At 45.6% G+C, this 16,716-nt stretch overlaps 1 protein-coding gene across 1 annotated transcript in view; it reads left to right on the top strand.

Annotated features, from left to right (window-relative positions):
* The first annotated feature begins 1,606 nt into the window (after positions 1–1,606).
* The window catches only part of acss1 (acyl-CoA synthetase short chain family member 1), a 64,120-nt gene continuing 49,010 nt past the window's right edge, over positions 1,607–16,716 (top strand). The window contains exon 1 of the mRNA XM_003216121.4: positions 1,607–1,930. Coding sequence (XP_003216169.2) covers positions 1,666–1,930 — 265 coding nt within the window. The 5' untranslated portion in view covers positions 1,607–1,665. The remainder of the gene's footprint in view (positions 1,931–16,716) is intronic.

Below are 16,716 nucleotides of genomic sequence, written 5' to 3'. Positions count from 1 at the left end.
AGTGTTCTTTATGTACTGTCTTGATTTTAGAGTTTTTTAAAATACTGGTAGCCGGATTTTGTTCATTTTCATGGTTTCCTCTGGCTACCAGTATTTAAAAACTGGCTACCAGTATAAAAGAAACTGTAAAATCAGGACAGTAAATAAAGAACAATATTCAGAAGACAGAGGCTTCTTCTTTTTTCTTCTTCTCTTTCTTTGGTCCTCCCACACTTTCTGTTGGTATTTGGGTTGTGGTATCCAAGAGCTGTTTTTTATTCTAATGAAAAAAGGACTCTCGATTACTGGTTGTAACAAGAAAGATACAAGTTGCTTATAAATTGTACAATAAAAACAACTTAAAAAAAGAAAACAGAGGCATTCCAAACAGGAATCAATCAGGGCCAGCTAACACCTCCCAACAAAGGATTCCCCCAGGCAGGAAGCAGCCAGGCCTTGAAGCTGCAATGCTATTCAATGCTAATCAAGGTGGCTAATTGTAACAGTCACACTTGCCTCAAACAGACATGAGTTCTTTCCTCCACCCTGGATATTCCAGATATATAAACCTCACTTGCCTAGTTTCCAAGAGACCTCACAACCTCTGAGGATGCCCGCCAGAGATATGGGCGAAACGATAGGAAATAATGCTTCTGGAACATGACCTTATTTATTTTATTTATTTTTATTTTTATTTACCCCGAAGGGCGGATCACATTATACACACATAGAGCAAACATTCAATGCCCATAAACACATTAAACAGAGACCCAGATAGACAGACGCAGAGGCAATTTAACCTTCTCCTGAGGGGATGTTCGATTCTGGCCACAGGGGGGAACAGCTGCTTCATCATCCACTCTGATGGCACTTCCTCATTCCAGGTCATAAATTAGTTAAACTTGACTCCCCACTTTTATAAGTGGTACCTTATTTCCTACTTGATAGATGCAACTATCTTTCGGGTTGCTAGGTCAGCAACGAGCAGGGGCTATTTTTTATTTTTAATTGACGGGTGCTCACCCCACCACGGGCTGGCCTCGAACTCATGACCTCATGGTCAGAGTGATTTATTGCAGCTGCTCAACAGCCTGCGTCACAGCCTGGCCCTTACAGCTTGGAAAACTCACAGCAACCCAACTGCATTAGTTTCTTGCAGAAAAGTCTAACAAACTGTTTAGTGGCACCTTATATGTTCACATATTTTGTTTTTCATAAGTTTTCATAGACTGCTTTAAATTTCGTCAGATGCATGGAATGAGATGCAGGCAAGAGTTCTTTCTCCCACCCTGGACATTATTCCACAGATATATAAACCCAACTTGCCTAGTCTCCAACATCCCTCACAACCTCTGAGGGTGCCTGGCATAGATGCAGGCGAAACATCAGGAGAGAATGCTTCCATGAAGTCGGGAAGGCTCACAGCAACCCAATATCTAAGGGAAGAAAAGGGGGTCTTAGTGCGACTTGAGCCTCTTGTTTCTCTCTTCCTTTTTTTGACACTAGGGGAGAAAAATGTTCAAACTTGAAAGCAAACTACAGTACTTTGAGAGGGGTGTGTAGGATTGTGAGGAGGAGGAGGAGGAGGAGGAAAGGGCGGGAACAGGGCGGCGGGAAAGAAGGAAGGAAGGACGGAGAACGAAGGGAAGGTGCAGAGCAGCCTTGCCTCTCTCCTCCCTCGGCCCGATGGCTTCCTTGGCCCGGCAAGGCAGGCTGTGGGGCCGGCCTTTCTCCTTCTCCTTCTTCTCCTTGGCCTCCTTCTCCCGCCTCTCGCCTTCGAAGGGAAGCCCCACAGAGTTGCGCCGGGCGGCCTTGGAGCAGCCGGGCGCCTTCTGGGGGGCGCAGGCCAGGGAGGCGCTCCAATGGGAGGCCCCGCACCGCGAACACTGCGAGGCGGACTTCAGCCGCGGGAGCGTCCGGTGGTTCCTCGGCGGCCGCCTTAACGTGGCCGGTAAGCATTGCAAGAAGCGCTTGCCTGTCACTGCCGTCGAGGTTTGTGCCAAAGACGGGTTCTGAGGCGAGGCTGTGGTGATTATTAAGGCCTCATCTACTCTGCTCTGTGTGGTGTACTTCAAAATCCAACTGTACTATATGAGGCGTGGGCAAACTTGGGCCCTCGAGGTGTTTTGGACTTCAACGCCCACCGTTCCTATCGCCTCAGGCCCTTTTCCCCTTCAGCCGCTTAAGCGGCTGAGGGGGAAAAGGAAAGGGCCTGAGGCAGTTAGGCGGTTAGGGCCTGAGGCGATTAGGAACGGTGGGCGTTGAAGTCCAAAACACCTCGAGGGCCCAAGTTTGCCCACGGCTGTGATAGGCTGTTAGGAATTGTGAGTTTTCCGGGCTGTATAGTTCCAGAAGCATTCTCTCCTGACGTTTCGCCCACACTATGGCAGGCATCCTCAGAGGTTGTGAGGTCTCTTGGAAACTATGCAAGTGGGGTTGATATATCTGTGGAAGGTCCAGGGTGGGAGAAAGAACTCTTGTCTGTTTGAGGCAAGTGTGAATGTTCCAATTAGCATTGAATGGCCTTGCAGCTTCAAGGCCTGGCTGCTTCCCCCCTGGGGGGAATCCTTTGTTGGGTGATGTTAGCTGGCCCAGATTGTTTCTTGTCTGGAATTCCTCTGTTTTCAGAGTGTTGTTCCTTATTTACAGTTCTGATTTTAGAGTTTTTTAAAATACTGTCTTACACTGGTAGCCAGATTTCGTTCATTTTCATGGTTTCCTCCATTCTGTTGAAATTGTCCACATGCTTGTGGATTTCACCATTGCCTCACCACAAGCCGTTTCTGGTGGGGCAATGAATTCTATGAACAGAAAGATGGAGTAGACAGGGGGGAATCCTTTATTGGGAGGTGTTAGCTGGCCCTGATTGTTTCCTGTCTGGGATTCCTCTGTTTTCTCAGTGTTGTTTCTTATTTAGTGTTCTGATTTTGGAGGTTTTTAATACCTGTAGCCAGATATTGTTCGTTTTCATGGTTTCCTCCTTTCTCTTGAAATTGTCCACATGCTTGTGGATTTCTCCATTGCCTCACCACAAGCTCACCACAAGCTGGGGCAATGAATTCTATGAACAGAAAGATGGGGTAGCCATGGGGAGCCCTCTCAGCTTGGTATTTCTACACGGAACACTTTGAAAAACAAGTCCTAGAAACAGCAACAAAAAAGCCCAATATATGGTTCAGGTATGTGGATGACACCATCATCATTTGGAGTCATGGACAGGAAGAACTAAGCAAGTTTCTGGACCACCTCAACAACATCCACACAAACATCCAATTCACTGTGGAAAAAGAAAATGAAGGAAAAACTGCCATTTCTAGAAGTCCTAGGCATCCACAATCCAAGTCAACAATAGGGCCACACAGTCTACAGAAAACGTACACGCACAGATAGATGTCTGCATAAAAACTCCAACCATCACCCAAGTCAAAAAAGAAGCACAATTAAAGCCCTGGCAGACCGTGCACAAAGAATTTGCGAAGCCCATCTCCTTCAAGGTGAACTGAATGACCTAAACTAATAGGCTAATAGATACTCCACCAGGGACATCAGAGGAACTGCAAGGTCAAAAATAAGCCACAAGAATAAAGACAAAGACCCACCCAGAGGAAAAGTGTTCCTACCATACATCAAGGGAACCACTGACCGCATAGAGAAGTTAATGAAGAAACACAACCTACAAACTATCTACAGACTCAATAAGAAAATTCAGCAAAAGACAAGAGGGATCCTCTCAGCTCTGCAGGAGTCTACTGTATACCATGCAGCTGTGGACAAGGCTACACAGGGACCACCAGACACAGCATTGCCCAGACACGAATCAAGGAACATGAAAGGCATTGCAGACTAACTCAGCCAGAGAAGTCAGCCATAGCAGAGCACTTAATGAACCAACCTGGACACAGCATATTATTCAAGAACACAGAAATGCTGGACCACTGTAAGAACTATCATGTCAGACTACACAGAGAAGCTATTGAAATCCACAAGCACATGGACAATTTCAACAGAAAGGAGGAAACAATGAAAATGAACAAAATCTGGCCACCAGTGTTTAAAAAAACTCTAAAATCAGAACAGTAAATAAAGAACAACACTCAGAGAACAGAAAAATTCCAGTCAGGAAACAATCAGGGCAAGCTAACACCTCCCAACAAAAGGATTCCCCCAGGCAGGAAGCAGCCAGGCCTTGAAGCTGCAAGGCTATTCAATGCTAATCAAGGTGATTAATTGCAACATTCACACTTGCCACCAGCAGACAAGAGTTTTTTTTCTCCCAACCCTGGACATTATTCCACAGATATATACACCTCACTTGCCTAGTTTCCAACAGACCTCATAACCTCTGAGGATGCTTGCCACAGATGTGGGCGAAACGTCAGGAGAGAATGCTTCTGGAACATGGCCATACAGACCGGAAAACTCACAACAGCCCAAGAACTGCATTCCTTGATAGGAATGAATTGGGTCTAAGCTTCTCTCTTAACTCCAAAGTTCCAAAACAAGAGGAAGAACCTCCAAACCTTACATCTCTTCAAACACACAGACTACAGAGAGGTCAGAATGCAAAGATGGATAAAAAAACCCAGAATTCCTAAACAAAGGCATGCTACCTGAAGAGTATCCATTCTACACCACCAATCAAGATGAGAGCAGAAAGAGAGAGGAGAGAGAACAATAGATACATTCCAACTGATATTCGGGATTGGGGCGATGGAAGGGATTTCCTCAGACTATTCTAAAGCTAACTAACTGTTCCTCATGGAGGACTGCAGGCTTGGGCAGTGTGGGGTTGAATTCCAACTCAAAAGAGATACTGACAAGCTGGAAGGTGTCCAGAGGAGAGCGACTAAAACGATCAAAAGTCTGGAGATTGTGAATAATCCCTCTAAGGAGCATCTTAAAGAGCTGGGGATGTTTAGCCTGCAGAAGAGAAGGTTGAGAGAAGACATGATAGCCATTAGCCATGTATAAATATGTGAAAGAATGCCATAAGGAAGAGGGAGCAGGCTTGTTTTCTGCTGCCCTGGAAAACTAGGACTCAATGGAGCATTGGGTTTAAATTACAGGAGATTCCAGCTGAACAATAGGAAGGACTTCTGACTGTAAGAGCTGTTCAGCTTTCTGCCTAAGAGTGTGGTGGAAGCTCCTTCCTTGGAGGCTTTTAAACAGGATGGATGGCCATCTGTCAAGGCTAGTTTGTGCTTTTCCTGCATTGCAGGGAGTTGGACTAGATGGCCAATGTGGTCTCTTCCAACTCTATTATTCTAATGATCTGGGATCTTGAATCACCGGTTGTGGGGCTGGAATTACGGGCCCATTCATTGGCAAGGCTCCGGGCACCCCCTTTTTATGCAGAAAATCCTGAATTTAAACATTCTTGGCAAATAAAATGCTGGCTTCTGCCAGGAAAGCTTTCCTAGCGAGACTCTGGCTTGCTGTAGCCTGTGTGGAATAGGAAGTACTGACCTTAAATGACTGCTGCCTTTCAGATAATTATACGTCTTCATATTTCACACTGTGCATTTGTAAAAGACAATGTGATCCTTGAATGGGACACGTGGAGGAGAGTTAAAATTTGTCTTGGAGAACCTTTTGAGGAATTCATTATTTTATCACACAGTTAAAGCACACATGTTATTCATTTGCTTTTAAAGAATCCAGATGTTTTCTTTTAACTGTTTGCTGTCAGAGCAAGTATTTTCATACACCCAAGTTAAAAGGTCATAATTTCTAATCATGTAACTTCCAGAGGTTTTGCCATGTTAACCTGGTGCAGAGACTCAGACATATATAATAGAAAATATTATTTTTTAACATATCACAAGACTGTTGTTTTTGCTGTCATAGGACTGTGAGTCTGTGTGATGACTGCTGATTTTAATATCCTTTCAGCTGCTTTCTTGTATGGGTGGTGGGAGGAATATTTTAAAATGATGTTATATTGTGTTGTTGAAGGTTTTCATGACTGGAATCACTGGGTTGCTGAGAGTTTTCCAGGCTGCATGGCCATGTTCCGGAAGCATTTTCTCCTGACGTTCTGCCCACATCTATGGCAGGCATCCTCAGAGGTTGTGAAGTTTGTTGGAAACTAGGCCAGTGGGGTTTATATATTGGTGGAATGCCCAGGGTGAGAGAAAGACAAGTGTGAATGTTGCAATGACCACCTTGATTAGCATTTAATGGCCTTGCAGCCTGACTGGTTCCTGTCTGGGGGAATCCTTTGTTGGGAGTTGTTAGCTGCCCTGATTGTTTCTTGTCAAGAGTTCTTTCTCCCAAATGTGAGTAGATCAATAGGTACCGCTCTGGCGGGAAGGTAATGGCGCTCCATGCAGTCATGCCGGCCACATGACCTTGGAGGTGTCTACGGACAACGCTGGCTCTTTGGCTTAGAAATGGAGATGAGCACCAACCCCCAGAGTCGGACACGACTGGACTTAACGTCAGGGGAAACCTTTACCGTTACCTAGGAAGATAGCATGACACATAAAACTCTTGGCAGACAGGAACAAGCAGGAAAAAAAGGGCTAGATGGGCAAAAGACTTGTCATAAGGGAGTTTCAAAAGCTTTGATGATGATGATGATAATAATAATAATAATAATAATAATAATAATAATAATATGCTTTATTTATCTTCCGTTCTATTTCCCCGAAGGACTCAGAGCGGATTATAGGTGTGTGTGTATGTGTGTGTGTGTGTGTGTGTATGTATGTATGTGTGTGTGTGTATATATATATATATACACACACACACACACACACACACACACACACTAGCTGTGCCCGGCCACGCATTGCTGTGGCGAAGTATGGTGGTATGGGAAATAAAGTATTGAGGAATTGGTGGTAGTTAAGGTAAAGGGTAAACGTTTTCCCCTGACATTAAGTCCAGTCATGTCTGACTCTGGGGGTTGGTGCTCATCTCCATTTCTAAGCCGAAGAGCTGGCGTTGTCTGTAGACTCCTCCAAGGTCATGTGGCCAGCATGACTGCATGGAGCGGCGTTACTTTCCCGCCGGAGCAGTACCTACTGATGCACTCACATTTGCATGTTTTTGAACTTCTGGGTTGGCAGAAGCTGGGGCTAACAGTGGGGGCTCTCTCCGCTCCCCCAATTCAAACCTGCGGCCTTTCGGTCGAGAAGTTCAGCAGCTAAGCGCTTTAACACGCTGCAGCATCAGGGAATATTATTTCCTAAAGGTTGTGAATATACAATATTTCTGATTGTTTTTTTTGTCTGTTGGAGGCAAGTATGAATGCTGCAATTAGGAAAAATGATTAGGATGTAATGGTTTTGCAGCTGTAAAGCCTGGCTGTTTCCTCCCTGAGTGAATTTTTTGTTGGGAGGTGTTCGCTGGCCCTGATTGTTTCCTGTCTGGAATTCCCTTATTTTCAGAGTGGTGTTCTTTGCGATATTTTATGTGCTTCTACTGTCTGTGGCCCTGAGAAAACAGAGGATTTGCCAGACTTTGTTGATGGGAATACTTTGTTGGGAGGTGTTAGCTGGCCCTGATTGTTTCCTGTCTGGAATTCCCCTGTTTTCAGAGTGTTGTTCTTTATTTAGTGTTCTGATTTTAGAGATTGTATTGTTCTGTATTATACCACATTAATTTTTATATATTCTTATTTTAGTGTTTTTGAATACTTGGAGCCAGATTGTATTCATTTTCACGGTTGACCGCAGCACAACAACAACAACAACAACAATAATAATAGTAATAATAATGACTTTGGTAATACACAGTGCTTCACTCCCTTCTCAGCTTCCTTTCTGGAAGAATCTTTTCTTGGGAGGTGTTAGCTGGCCCTGATTGTTTCCTTTGTGGAATTTCCAATTTCCCTGTTTTCAGATTGTTGGTCTTTATTTATTGTCCTGGTTTTAGAGATTATATTGTTCTGCATTATTCTATCCCAGTAATTATTTCATATTAAAGTAGAATCTCACTTATCCAACATTTGCTTATACAATGTTCTGGATTATCCAACGCAGTCTGCCTTTTCATAATCAATGTTTTTGTAGTCAGTGTTTTAAATTCATTGTGATATTTTAGTGGTAAATTTGTAAATACAGTACAGTAGAGTCTCACTTATCCAACATAAACGGGCCGGCAGAATGTTGGATCAGCGAATATGTTGAGAGGCTGAGAGGCCTGCTGTTGTGCTGCAGAAGAGGCCAGAAACATCTCCAGCCAGTCTACCTGTTGCTGCCTCTGGGACTCCTTGTGAGTAGACTGCAGCCCCAGGCCCTTTCCATCTGGGTGTGACTCAGCACTTCCTAAGAAGGACCATCTATAAAGCCTGAGTCCACAAGGCCCTGGCAGGGCTGAGAGGCCTGCTGTTGTGCTGCAGAAGAGGCCAGAAACATCTCCAGCCAGTCTGCCTGTTGCTGCCTCTGGGACTCCTTGCCTACTGCCCCCCTCCCTTTTTCCCAGCGCTGGTGAGTAGACATAAGAAGGGAGGGAAGACTTTTAAAACTCCAAAGCCATCCGGAGGAAGAAGAAGGCAGAGGAACTGACTTTAAAATCATTCTGTCTCCTGCTGCAGGCCTACTGCCCTCCTCGCTTTCCCCAGCATTGGCTATTGAACTAAGAGTCTGTCTTACTGAGGTCCACTCATTATTTATATATTGCTGCTATAACAATCTTTAAATGCTGTTATAATAACTATTATGCACTGTGAAGCCTGGTCCCCCTGACTAGTTTACTAAGTCTATCATCTCTAATTGGTCCTGCCCTGGCACCTTATAATACCATATTGCACCATATTGAATTAGTTCACCATCATAATCCCCACTGCCTGCCTTGCACTTTAGTCATCTCAGACCCCTATACCTATGCTGCTCATGCACCCTCTGCACTTTACAACTGCATTTGCACTTTGTATTGTTGGAGGGGGGTGGGGGAGGCTGGAGGGTTATGGGGACTGCAGGGTGGGGGAAGGGAATGGGTGTGAAAGGATGCCAATCTATAACAGAAAACTAGTAAACCAAATAACATCGTTTGGACCAGGGGAAGAGAAAGGGAAAGGACAGTGTGATAGGGGAGGAGGGTGTTCTGATGGGTGGGGAGCCCCTATAGAGGTGGTGTCTGGGAGGGGGAGATACGGGAAAGGGAGACCAAATCATTTAATTCGGCCTAGGGTTTTTGGTAGGACATTAATAGTTCCAAAACGGTCTCCTGACATAGCTAATCTGGGTAGCCAGGATGGCGGTCCCTCCAGGTTAAAGGTGGTGCTGTTTAATGCCAGGTCAGTGAACGGAAAAACATCTTTCATCCAAGATCTCATCTTGGATGAGCATGTAGACCTGGCATGTATTACGGAGACCTGGCTGGACGAGATGGGAGGAGTTAATCTCACCCAGCTCTGCCCGCCGGGTTATTCCGTATAGCACCAGCCGAGATCTGGAGGGAGAGGAGGTGGGGTCGCGGTGGTCTATAAGGATTCCATCCCCCTGACCAGGTGCCCCGTCCCACAGTCGACCATGTCTGAATGTGTCCACCTGAGGGTGGGAGACCGGGACAGATTAGGGATTCTGCACTACAGTCTCCCTGCCTGAGCTAGCTGAGGTGGTCTCGGGCCTGGCGTTGGAGTCCCGGCGGCTCATAGTGCTGGGGGACTTCAGTGTCCATGCCGAGACCAACCTCTCAGGTGCAGCTCAGGACTTCATGGCCGCCATGGCAACCATGGGGCTGTCCCAATTAGTAACAGGCCCCACCCACAGTGCGGGACACACACTGGACTTGGTCTTCTGTCAGGGATGGGAGGAAGGTGGCGGTGTGGAGGAGCTCACCATCGCTCCGTTGCCATGGACCGACCATCACCTGATCAGGTTTAGACTTACTGCGCCCCCAACCTCTGCAGGGGTGGTGGACCTAAAATGGTTCGCCCCAGGAGACTTATGGATCCAGAAGGATTCCTGACGACTCTTGGGGAATTTCCCGCCTCCTCAACAGGTGATCCTGTTGATGCTCTGGTCTCTCGCTGGAATGGAGAGATGACTAGGGCAATAGACACGATTGCTCCGGAGCGTCCCCTCTCGAGTAACCGAGCTAAACCAGCTCCTTGGTTTACTGAGGAGCTGGCAGTGATGAAGCGAAAGAAGAGGGAACTAGAGTGTGTGTGGCGATCAGGGTATAACGAGTCAGACCGAACATGGCTAGGCTCCTATCTTAGGGCATATGCCGCGGCAATCAAAGCTGCAAGGAGAGTCCACCAACATTGCGTCCGCACAGAACCGTCCGGCGGCGCTGTTCCGTGTCATCAGAGGGTTGTTAACTCCCACCAATCAAGGTGGGAGCCCTGATAACTCGGCAGCTCGCTGTGAAGCATTTGCTCGGTTCTTTGCGGACAAAGTCGCTCTGATCCGTTCCGACTTTGACACCATATTAACGGCAGTCTCTGAGGATGTAACGAGTGCACCTGCTTGTCCAGTTTTGTTGGATTCATTTCAATTGGTTGAGCTCGAGGATGTGGACAAGATCCTGGGAGAGGCGAGACCGACCACATGCATCCTAGACCCCTGCCCATCCTGGCTGGTGAGAGAAGCCAGAGGGGGTTTGGCCGAGTGGGTGAAGGTGGTGGTAAATGCCTCCCTTCGGGAGGGCAAGTTTCCAGCGAGCCTAAAAATGGCTGTGATCAAGCCGCTGTTGAAAAAGCCATCATTGGATCCCACTCAATTCGGAAACTTTCGGCCTATTTCCAATCTCCCCTATTTGGGCAAGGTCTTGGAACATGTGGTTGCTTCGCAGCTCCAGGGTTTCTTGGTTGACACTGATTTTCTGGATCCGGCACAGTCTGGCTTTAGGCCGGGGCATGGTACTGAGACAGCCTTGGTCGCCTTAGTCGATGATCTACGCCAGGAACTGGACAGGGGGAGTGTGTCCCTGCTGGTTCTGCTGGACCTCTCAGCAGCCTTCGATACCGTCGATCACGGCATCCTTCTGGGACGCCTCGCGGGAATGGGACTTGGAGGTACTGTTTTGCAGTGGCTCCACTCATTCCTGGAGGGTCGGTCCCAGATGGTGTCATTGGGGGATGCCTGCTCGGCCCCACAACCGTTGAGTTGTGGGGTCCCGCAGGGCTCTGTGTTATCTCCCATGTTGTTTAACATCTACATGAAGCCGCTGGGAGAGATCATCAGGAGTTTCGGGGTGCGGTGTCATCTGTACGCAGATGATGTCCAGCTCTGTCACTCCTTCCCACCTGTCACTAAGGAGGCTGTCCAGGTCCTGAACCGGTGCTTGGCCGCTGTGTCGGACTGGATGAGGGCCAACAAATTGAAATTGAATCCAGACAAGACAGAGGTCCTCCTGGTCAGTCGGAAGGCTGAACAGGGTACTGGGTTACAGCCTGTGCTGGATGGGGTCACACTCCCCCTGAAGGCGCAGGTGCGCAGTCTGGGGGTGATCCTGGACTCATCGTTGAGCCTGGAGCCCCAGGTCTCAGCGGTGGCTAGGGGAGCCTTCGCACAATTAAAACTTGTGCGCCAGCTGCGACCGTACCTTGGGAAGCCGGACTTGGCCACGGTGGTACACGCCCTTGTTACATCTCGTTTAGACTACTGCAACGCACTCTACGTGGGGCTGCCTTTGAAGACTGTTCGGAAGCTTCAATTAGTCCAACGGGAGGCTGCCAGATTAATAACTGGGGCGGCGTACAGGGAGCGTACTACTCCTCTGTTACGCCAGCTCCACTGGCTGCCAATTAGCTACCGAGCACAATTCAAGGTGCTGGCTTTAGCCTATAAAGCTCTAAACGGTTCCGGCCCAGCTTATCTGTCCGAACGTGTCTCCCGCTACGACCCACCTCGAAGCTTAAGATCGTCAGATGAGGCCCTGCTCGCGGTCCCGTCAGCCTCACAGGTGCGGCTGGTGGGGACGAGAGACAGGGCCTTTTCAGTGGTGGCTCCCCGCCTATGGAACGCCCTCCCCATTGAAGTCAGGCAGGCTCCCTCCCTCCTGTCTTTCCGAAAGAGGACAAAAACGTGGTTATGGGACCAGGCATTTGAGCATGAGTAGCAGCAAAAATGAGATAAGAATATATGACCTACTGACAGACCCCACATGAACATGGAAAGCGCCTTAAATGTATATTTAAATGTATAATTATGTATATTTTAATGGATATTCTTAATTTTATTGTAATTTTTAATCTTGATGGATTTTTAAATTTGATGACAACTGTTTTTAATGTGTATGGTTATACTGTAAGCCGCCCTGAGTCCCCTGATGGGTGAGAAGGGCGGGGTAGAAGTGATGTAATAAATAAATAAATAAATAATAAGGAGAGATTAAGGAGAAGCCTATTAAACATCAAATTAGGTTATGATTTTACAAATGAAGCACCAAAACATCATATTAGACAACAAATTTGGCAGAAAAAGTAGTTCAATACGCAGTAATGCTATGTAGTAATTACTGTATTTATGAATTTAGCACCAAAATATCATGATGTATTGAAAACATTGACTACAAAAATGCGTTGGATAATCCAGAACGTTGGATAAGCGAATGTTGGATAAGTGAGACTCTACTGTAATTACTACATAGCATTACTGCACATGGAACTACTTTTTCTGTCAAGTTTGTTGTATAAGATGATGTTTTGGTGCATAATTTGTCGCACTCTGCTCTTGCCCTATAAGCCTTATATATCACCTGTCACATCAGCACTTTTAATCTTGTACCCATTACTCTGGCCCGGCCCAGTTCTATTGTGTTTTAGCGTATTGTTATTGCTTGTTGTTTATACTGTTTTAATTGTTTTTAATTTGCTTTTGTTTTGTATTGTTATATTGTGTGTTGAGGCCTTGGCCTTTGTAAGCCGCATCGAGTCCTTCGGGAGATGCTAGCGGGGTACAAATAAAGTTTAATAATAATAATAATAATAATGATTACCTAATTTGATGTTTAATCGGCTTTTCCTGAATCCCTTCTTAGTATCCAACATATTCACTTATCCTGCCGGCCTGTTTATGTTGGATAAGTGAGACTCTACTGTATATTGATAATTTTATATTATCTGCTTAGAACTGGATTATATGAGGCCCCTTCTTCACAGCTGTATAAAATGCACACTGAAGTGGATTATATGGTAGTGTGGAGTCAAGATAATCCAGTGCAAAGCAGATAATATCAGATTATAAATGGGTTATATAGCTGTGTGGAAGGACCTTGAGTCTACACTGCCATATAATCCAGTGCAAATTAGATAATCTGTGGAAGAGTGAGGCCTAAGTCTGCCTGTCCCCTAACTGAACCCTGGCTGTCCCTTGGCTGAGCTGGTTGCTAGGAGACGAAGTGGGCAGAGATTAGCCCTCTAAATTGGCAGCAATTGGATAAAAACAATTATTGCTCCCCCTCTAATTAGGACTTTATTTTTCTTTTCTCTTTGTTGTATCAACCTAGAGGCGTGGATGATGGGTTGTGTTGTCAAATTTCAAGGTTGGGGGGCTTGTAGTTTGGTTGTTTTGTGGGTCGCCGTGATGCCATTACTCATTTATATATATAGATATATATATAAACCATTCAATGCTATAGGAGCCCCCAGATGGCGTAGTGGACTAAGTGACTTGAAGGTTGGGTTGCTGACCTGAAAGCTGCCAGGTTCGAATCCCACCTGGGGAGAGTGTGGATGAGCTCCCTCTATCAGCTCCAGCTCCATGTGGGGACATGAGAGAAGCCTCCCACAAGGATGGTAAAAACATCAAAACATCCGGGCGTCCCCTGGGCAACGTCCTTGCAGATGGCCAATTCTCTCACTCCAGAAGCAACTCCGGTTGCTCCTGACACGAAATTTTTTTTAAAAAAAATTCAATGCCGTTATACATTGACAAAGACAGAACAGTACTTAAACAGAGGTAGGCTTCCATCTTTTTTCCATCTCTAGCATTTGGAGGCTGTGTTGAACTTGGCCATGGGAAGGTGTTGTTGCTCTATTCTTCCATGCCAAGGAGCTTTGTCGTTCATAGATACCTTCTTGATAGGACCGCTGGCATGTTTTTCAGTGTGTAATCAGGAACCCATTTACTTAATATGTTTTTCAGGGGTGCCTTTTTTCTCCCTGTTAAAAGCGGTACCTATCTATCTACTAACATTGCTGTTTTCAAACTGCTAGATAGGCAGAAGCTAGGTTGGCGGCGGGAGCTCACCCTTGAACTGCTAACCTTTTGGTCAGTAGGATCTTCTATAGTTGACGCTTTAGGTGGATCTGTAATTGGCTAAGCGAACGAACCCAAAGGGTGCTCACCAAGGCGTCGTCTTCATCATGGAAAGAAGTGACAAGTGGAGTGCCGCAGGGCTCCGTCCTGGGCCCGGTTCTGTTCAACATCTTTATTAACGACTTAGACGAAGGGTTAGAAGGCACGATCATCAAGTTTGCAGACGACACAAAACTGGGAGGGATAGCTAACACTCCAGAAGACAGGAGCAGAATTCAAAACGATCTTGACAGACTAGAGAGATGGGCCAAAACTAACAAAATGAAGTTCAACAGGGACAAATGCAAGATACTTCACTTCGGCAGAAAAAATGGAAATCAAAGATACAGAATGGGGGACGCCTGGCTTGACAGCAGTGTGTGCGAAAAAGACCTTGGAGTCCTTGTGGACAACAAGTTAAACATGAGCCAACAATGTGATGCGGCTGCTAAAAAGGCCAATGGGATTCTGGCCTGCATCAATAGGGGAATAGCGTCTAGATCCAGGGAAGTTATGCTCCCCCTCTATTCTGCCCTGGTCAGACCACACCTGGAATACTGTGTCCAATTTTGGGCACCACAGTTGAAGGGAGATGTTGACAAGCTGGAAAGCGTCCAGAGGAGGGCGACTAAAATGATTAAGGGTCTGGAGAACAAGCCCTATGAGGAGCGGCTTAAAGAGCTGGGCATGTTTAGCCTGCAGAAGAGAAGGCTGAGAGGAGACATGATAGCCATGTACAAATACGTGAAGGGAAGTCATAGGGAGGAGGGAGCAAGCTTGTTTTCTGCTGCCCTGCAGACTAGGACACGGAACAATGGCTTCAAACTACAGGAAAGGAGATTCCACCTGAACATCAGGAAGAACTTCCTCACTGTGAGAGCTGTTCGACAGTGGAACTCTCTCCCCAGGGCCGTGGTGGAGGCTCCTTCTTTGGAGGCTTTTAAGCAGAGGCTGGATGGCCATCTGTCGGGGGTGCTTTGAATGCAATTTCCTGCTTCTTAGCAGGGGGTTGGACTGGATGGCCCATGTGGTCTCTTCCAACTCTACTATTCTATGATTCTATGATTCTATGATTCTAACCCACTGTGCTAGCCACAGCGAGTTAATCAAGTGATATTTAATAATATCAAAATAAATATTGATAAACAATAACAAGCGATATTCACAACCATTCATGTAATGGCACTCCGCTGGAGGAGGTAACTCCGCTGTTAAACTGAAGATTCATGTCTTTGAACTGCCAGGAAACAAAGACATGCCACTGCATAAAATATATTTAGATAGCAGAGTTTTAAAATGTTTCTTTGAAGTTGAAATTGCAGTTGCTCAAAATATATAATCTCCCTTAAAACCTTAGTTTAAAATATGCACTCAGAGATAAAAAAAAAACCAAAGTCTTCTTTAGAAAAATAACATATCTTGTTTACTCACAAACATCTTGTATTAATTCACCATACAGGCACATTTCTTATTAAAGTTCAGGTATAGACAGGATGTCGTTTCTCTGTATTGAGAACACAGGGTATCATTCTTAATCAATACCCCATAGTCCAAAGTATAATTGTACTCACTGCTTCTCAAAGCAAGCATATAGTAAACTGTTCCTGCATAATTCTAAATTCTAAATCTGCTTCCATTGAAGTCCAAAAGCAACTGGTGTGACCAAAATATGCATATATGATATGTGGTATGAATGGAAGAATGAATGAGTTAGTACATTTGAAGACACCAGTCTGTAGACTAAGACCTGCTCAGGAATTGTAATTAAAACCTGCTAATGAGACCTGAAACAGTTGACCTGCCTGGCAAACTGTGATAAGAACTGTGACTGATAAGAGAAATGTTTACATCTGTTAACATCTGTCAACATTTGCTAACTTGATGAACTTGACGAACTTTTGAGGCAGAGCTGCTTGTGTTTGCTAACACCAATCAAGAGGAATCAACATCTGGTCCAGGAAACTGAGGATATTCCATGATAAAAGACGTCTATGATTCATTTACAACTTTGGGATAACATCATCAGCAAAATATTGCTATATAAGTGACCTTATGACAGTCCAGAAGGTGTGACAGACAGCGACGCTGTTCACCCGCCATGCTCAGTGGAGATGGTGTACTTGGGAGTGACAGATCTGCTATGGGAAAGCAGGATTCTGTTCACTTTTTGGGGCCTCTTTTTCTCATGGGAAGAGAAAAGAGTGCGTTTTGAAGTCATGGTCTTTTTGAAGTTTTAGCGTTTTGGCGTTTTGGAACTATGTCTTGGCAGGCAGCAGTGGAAGCTGGGTCTGGCCTAAGCAGGTGCTTCTCCAAGAAGGGAGAAAGAATATGGTAATATTTATGTGCATGAAGATGGATGCATGTTGTGTGTGAATGATGAATGAAAATGTAAAAACCCCCTTGTTTGTTTCTTAGCCAATGTAAGTGCAGGTTGTTTGTGAATCCAATGTAGTTGCATAGAATCTGTATGTCTGTATGTCTAAATGTTGTTCTTTGTTGTTCTGTAAAAGTTCTGCTATACCTCTCAGACTGAAACTGCAAT

This window comes from Anolis carolinensis, chromosome 1 (assembly GCF_035594765.1).
Source record: "Anolis carolinensis isolate JA03-04 chromosome 1, rAnoCar3.1.pri, whole genome shotgun sequence".
Lineage (NCBI taxonomy): Eukaryota > Metazoa > Chordata > Lepidosauria > Squamata > Dactyloidae > Anolis > Anolis carolinensis.
The sequence above is the reverse complement of the archived record's forward strand: the minus strand, read 5'-3'. Positions and strand labels throughout refer to the sequence as shown.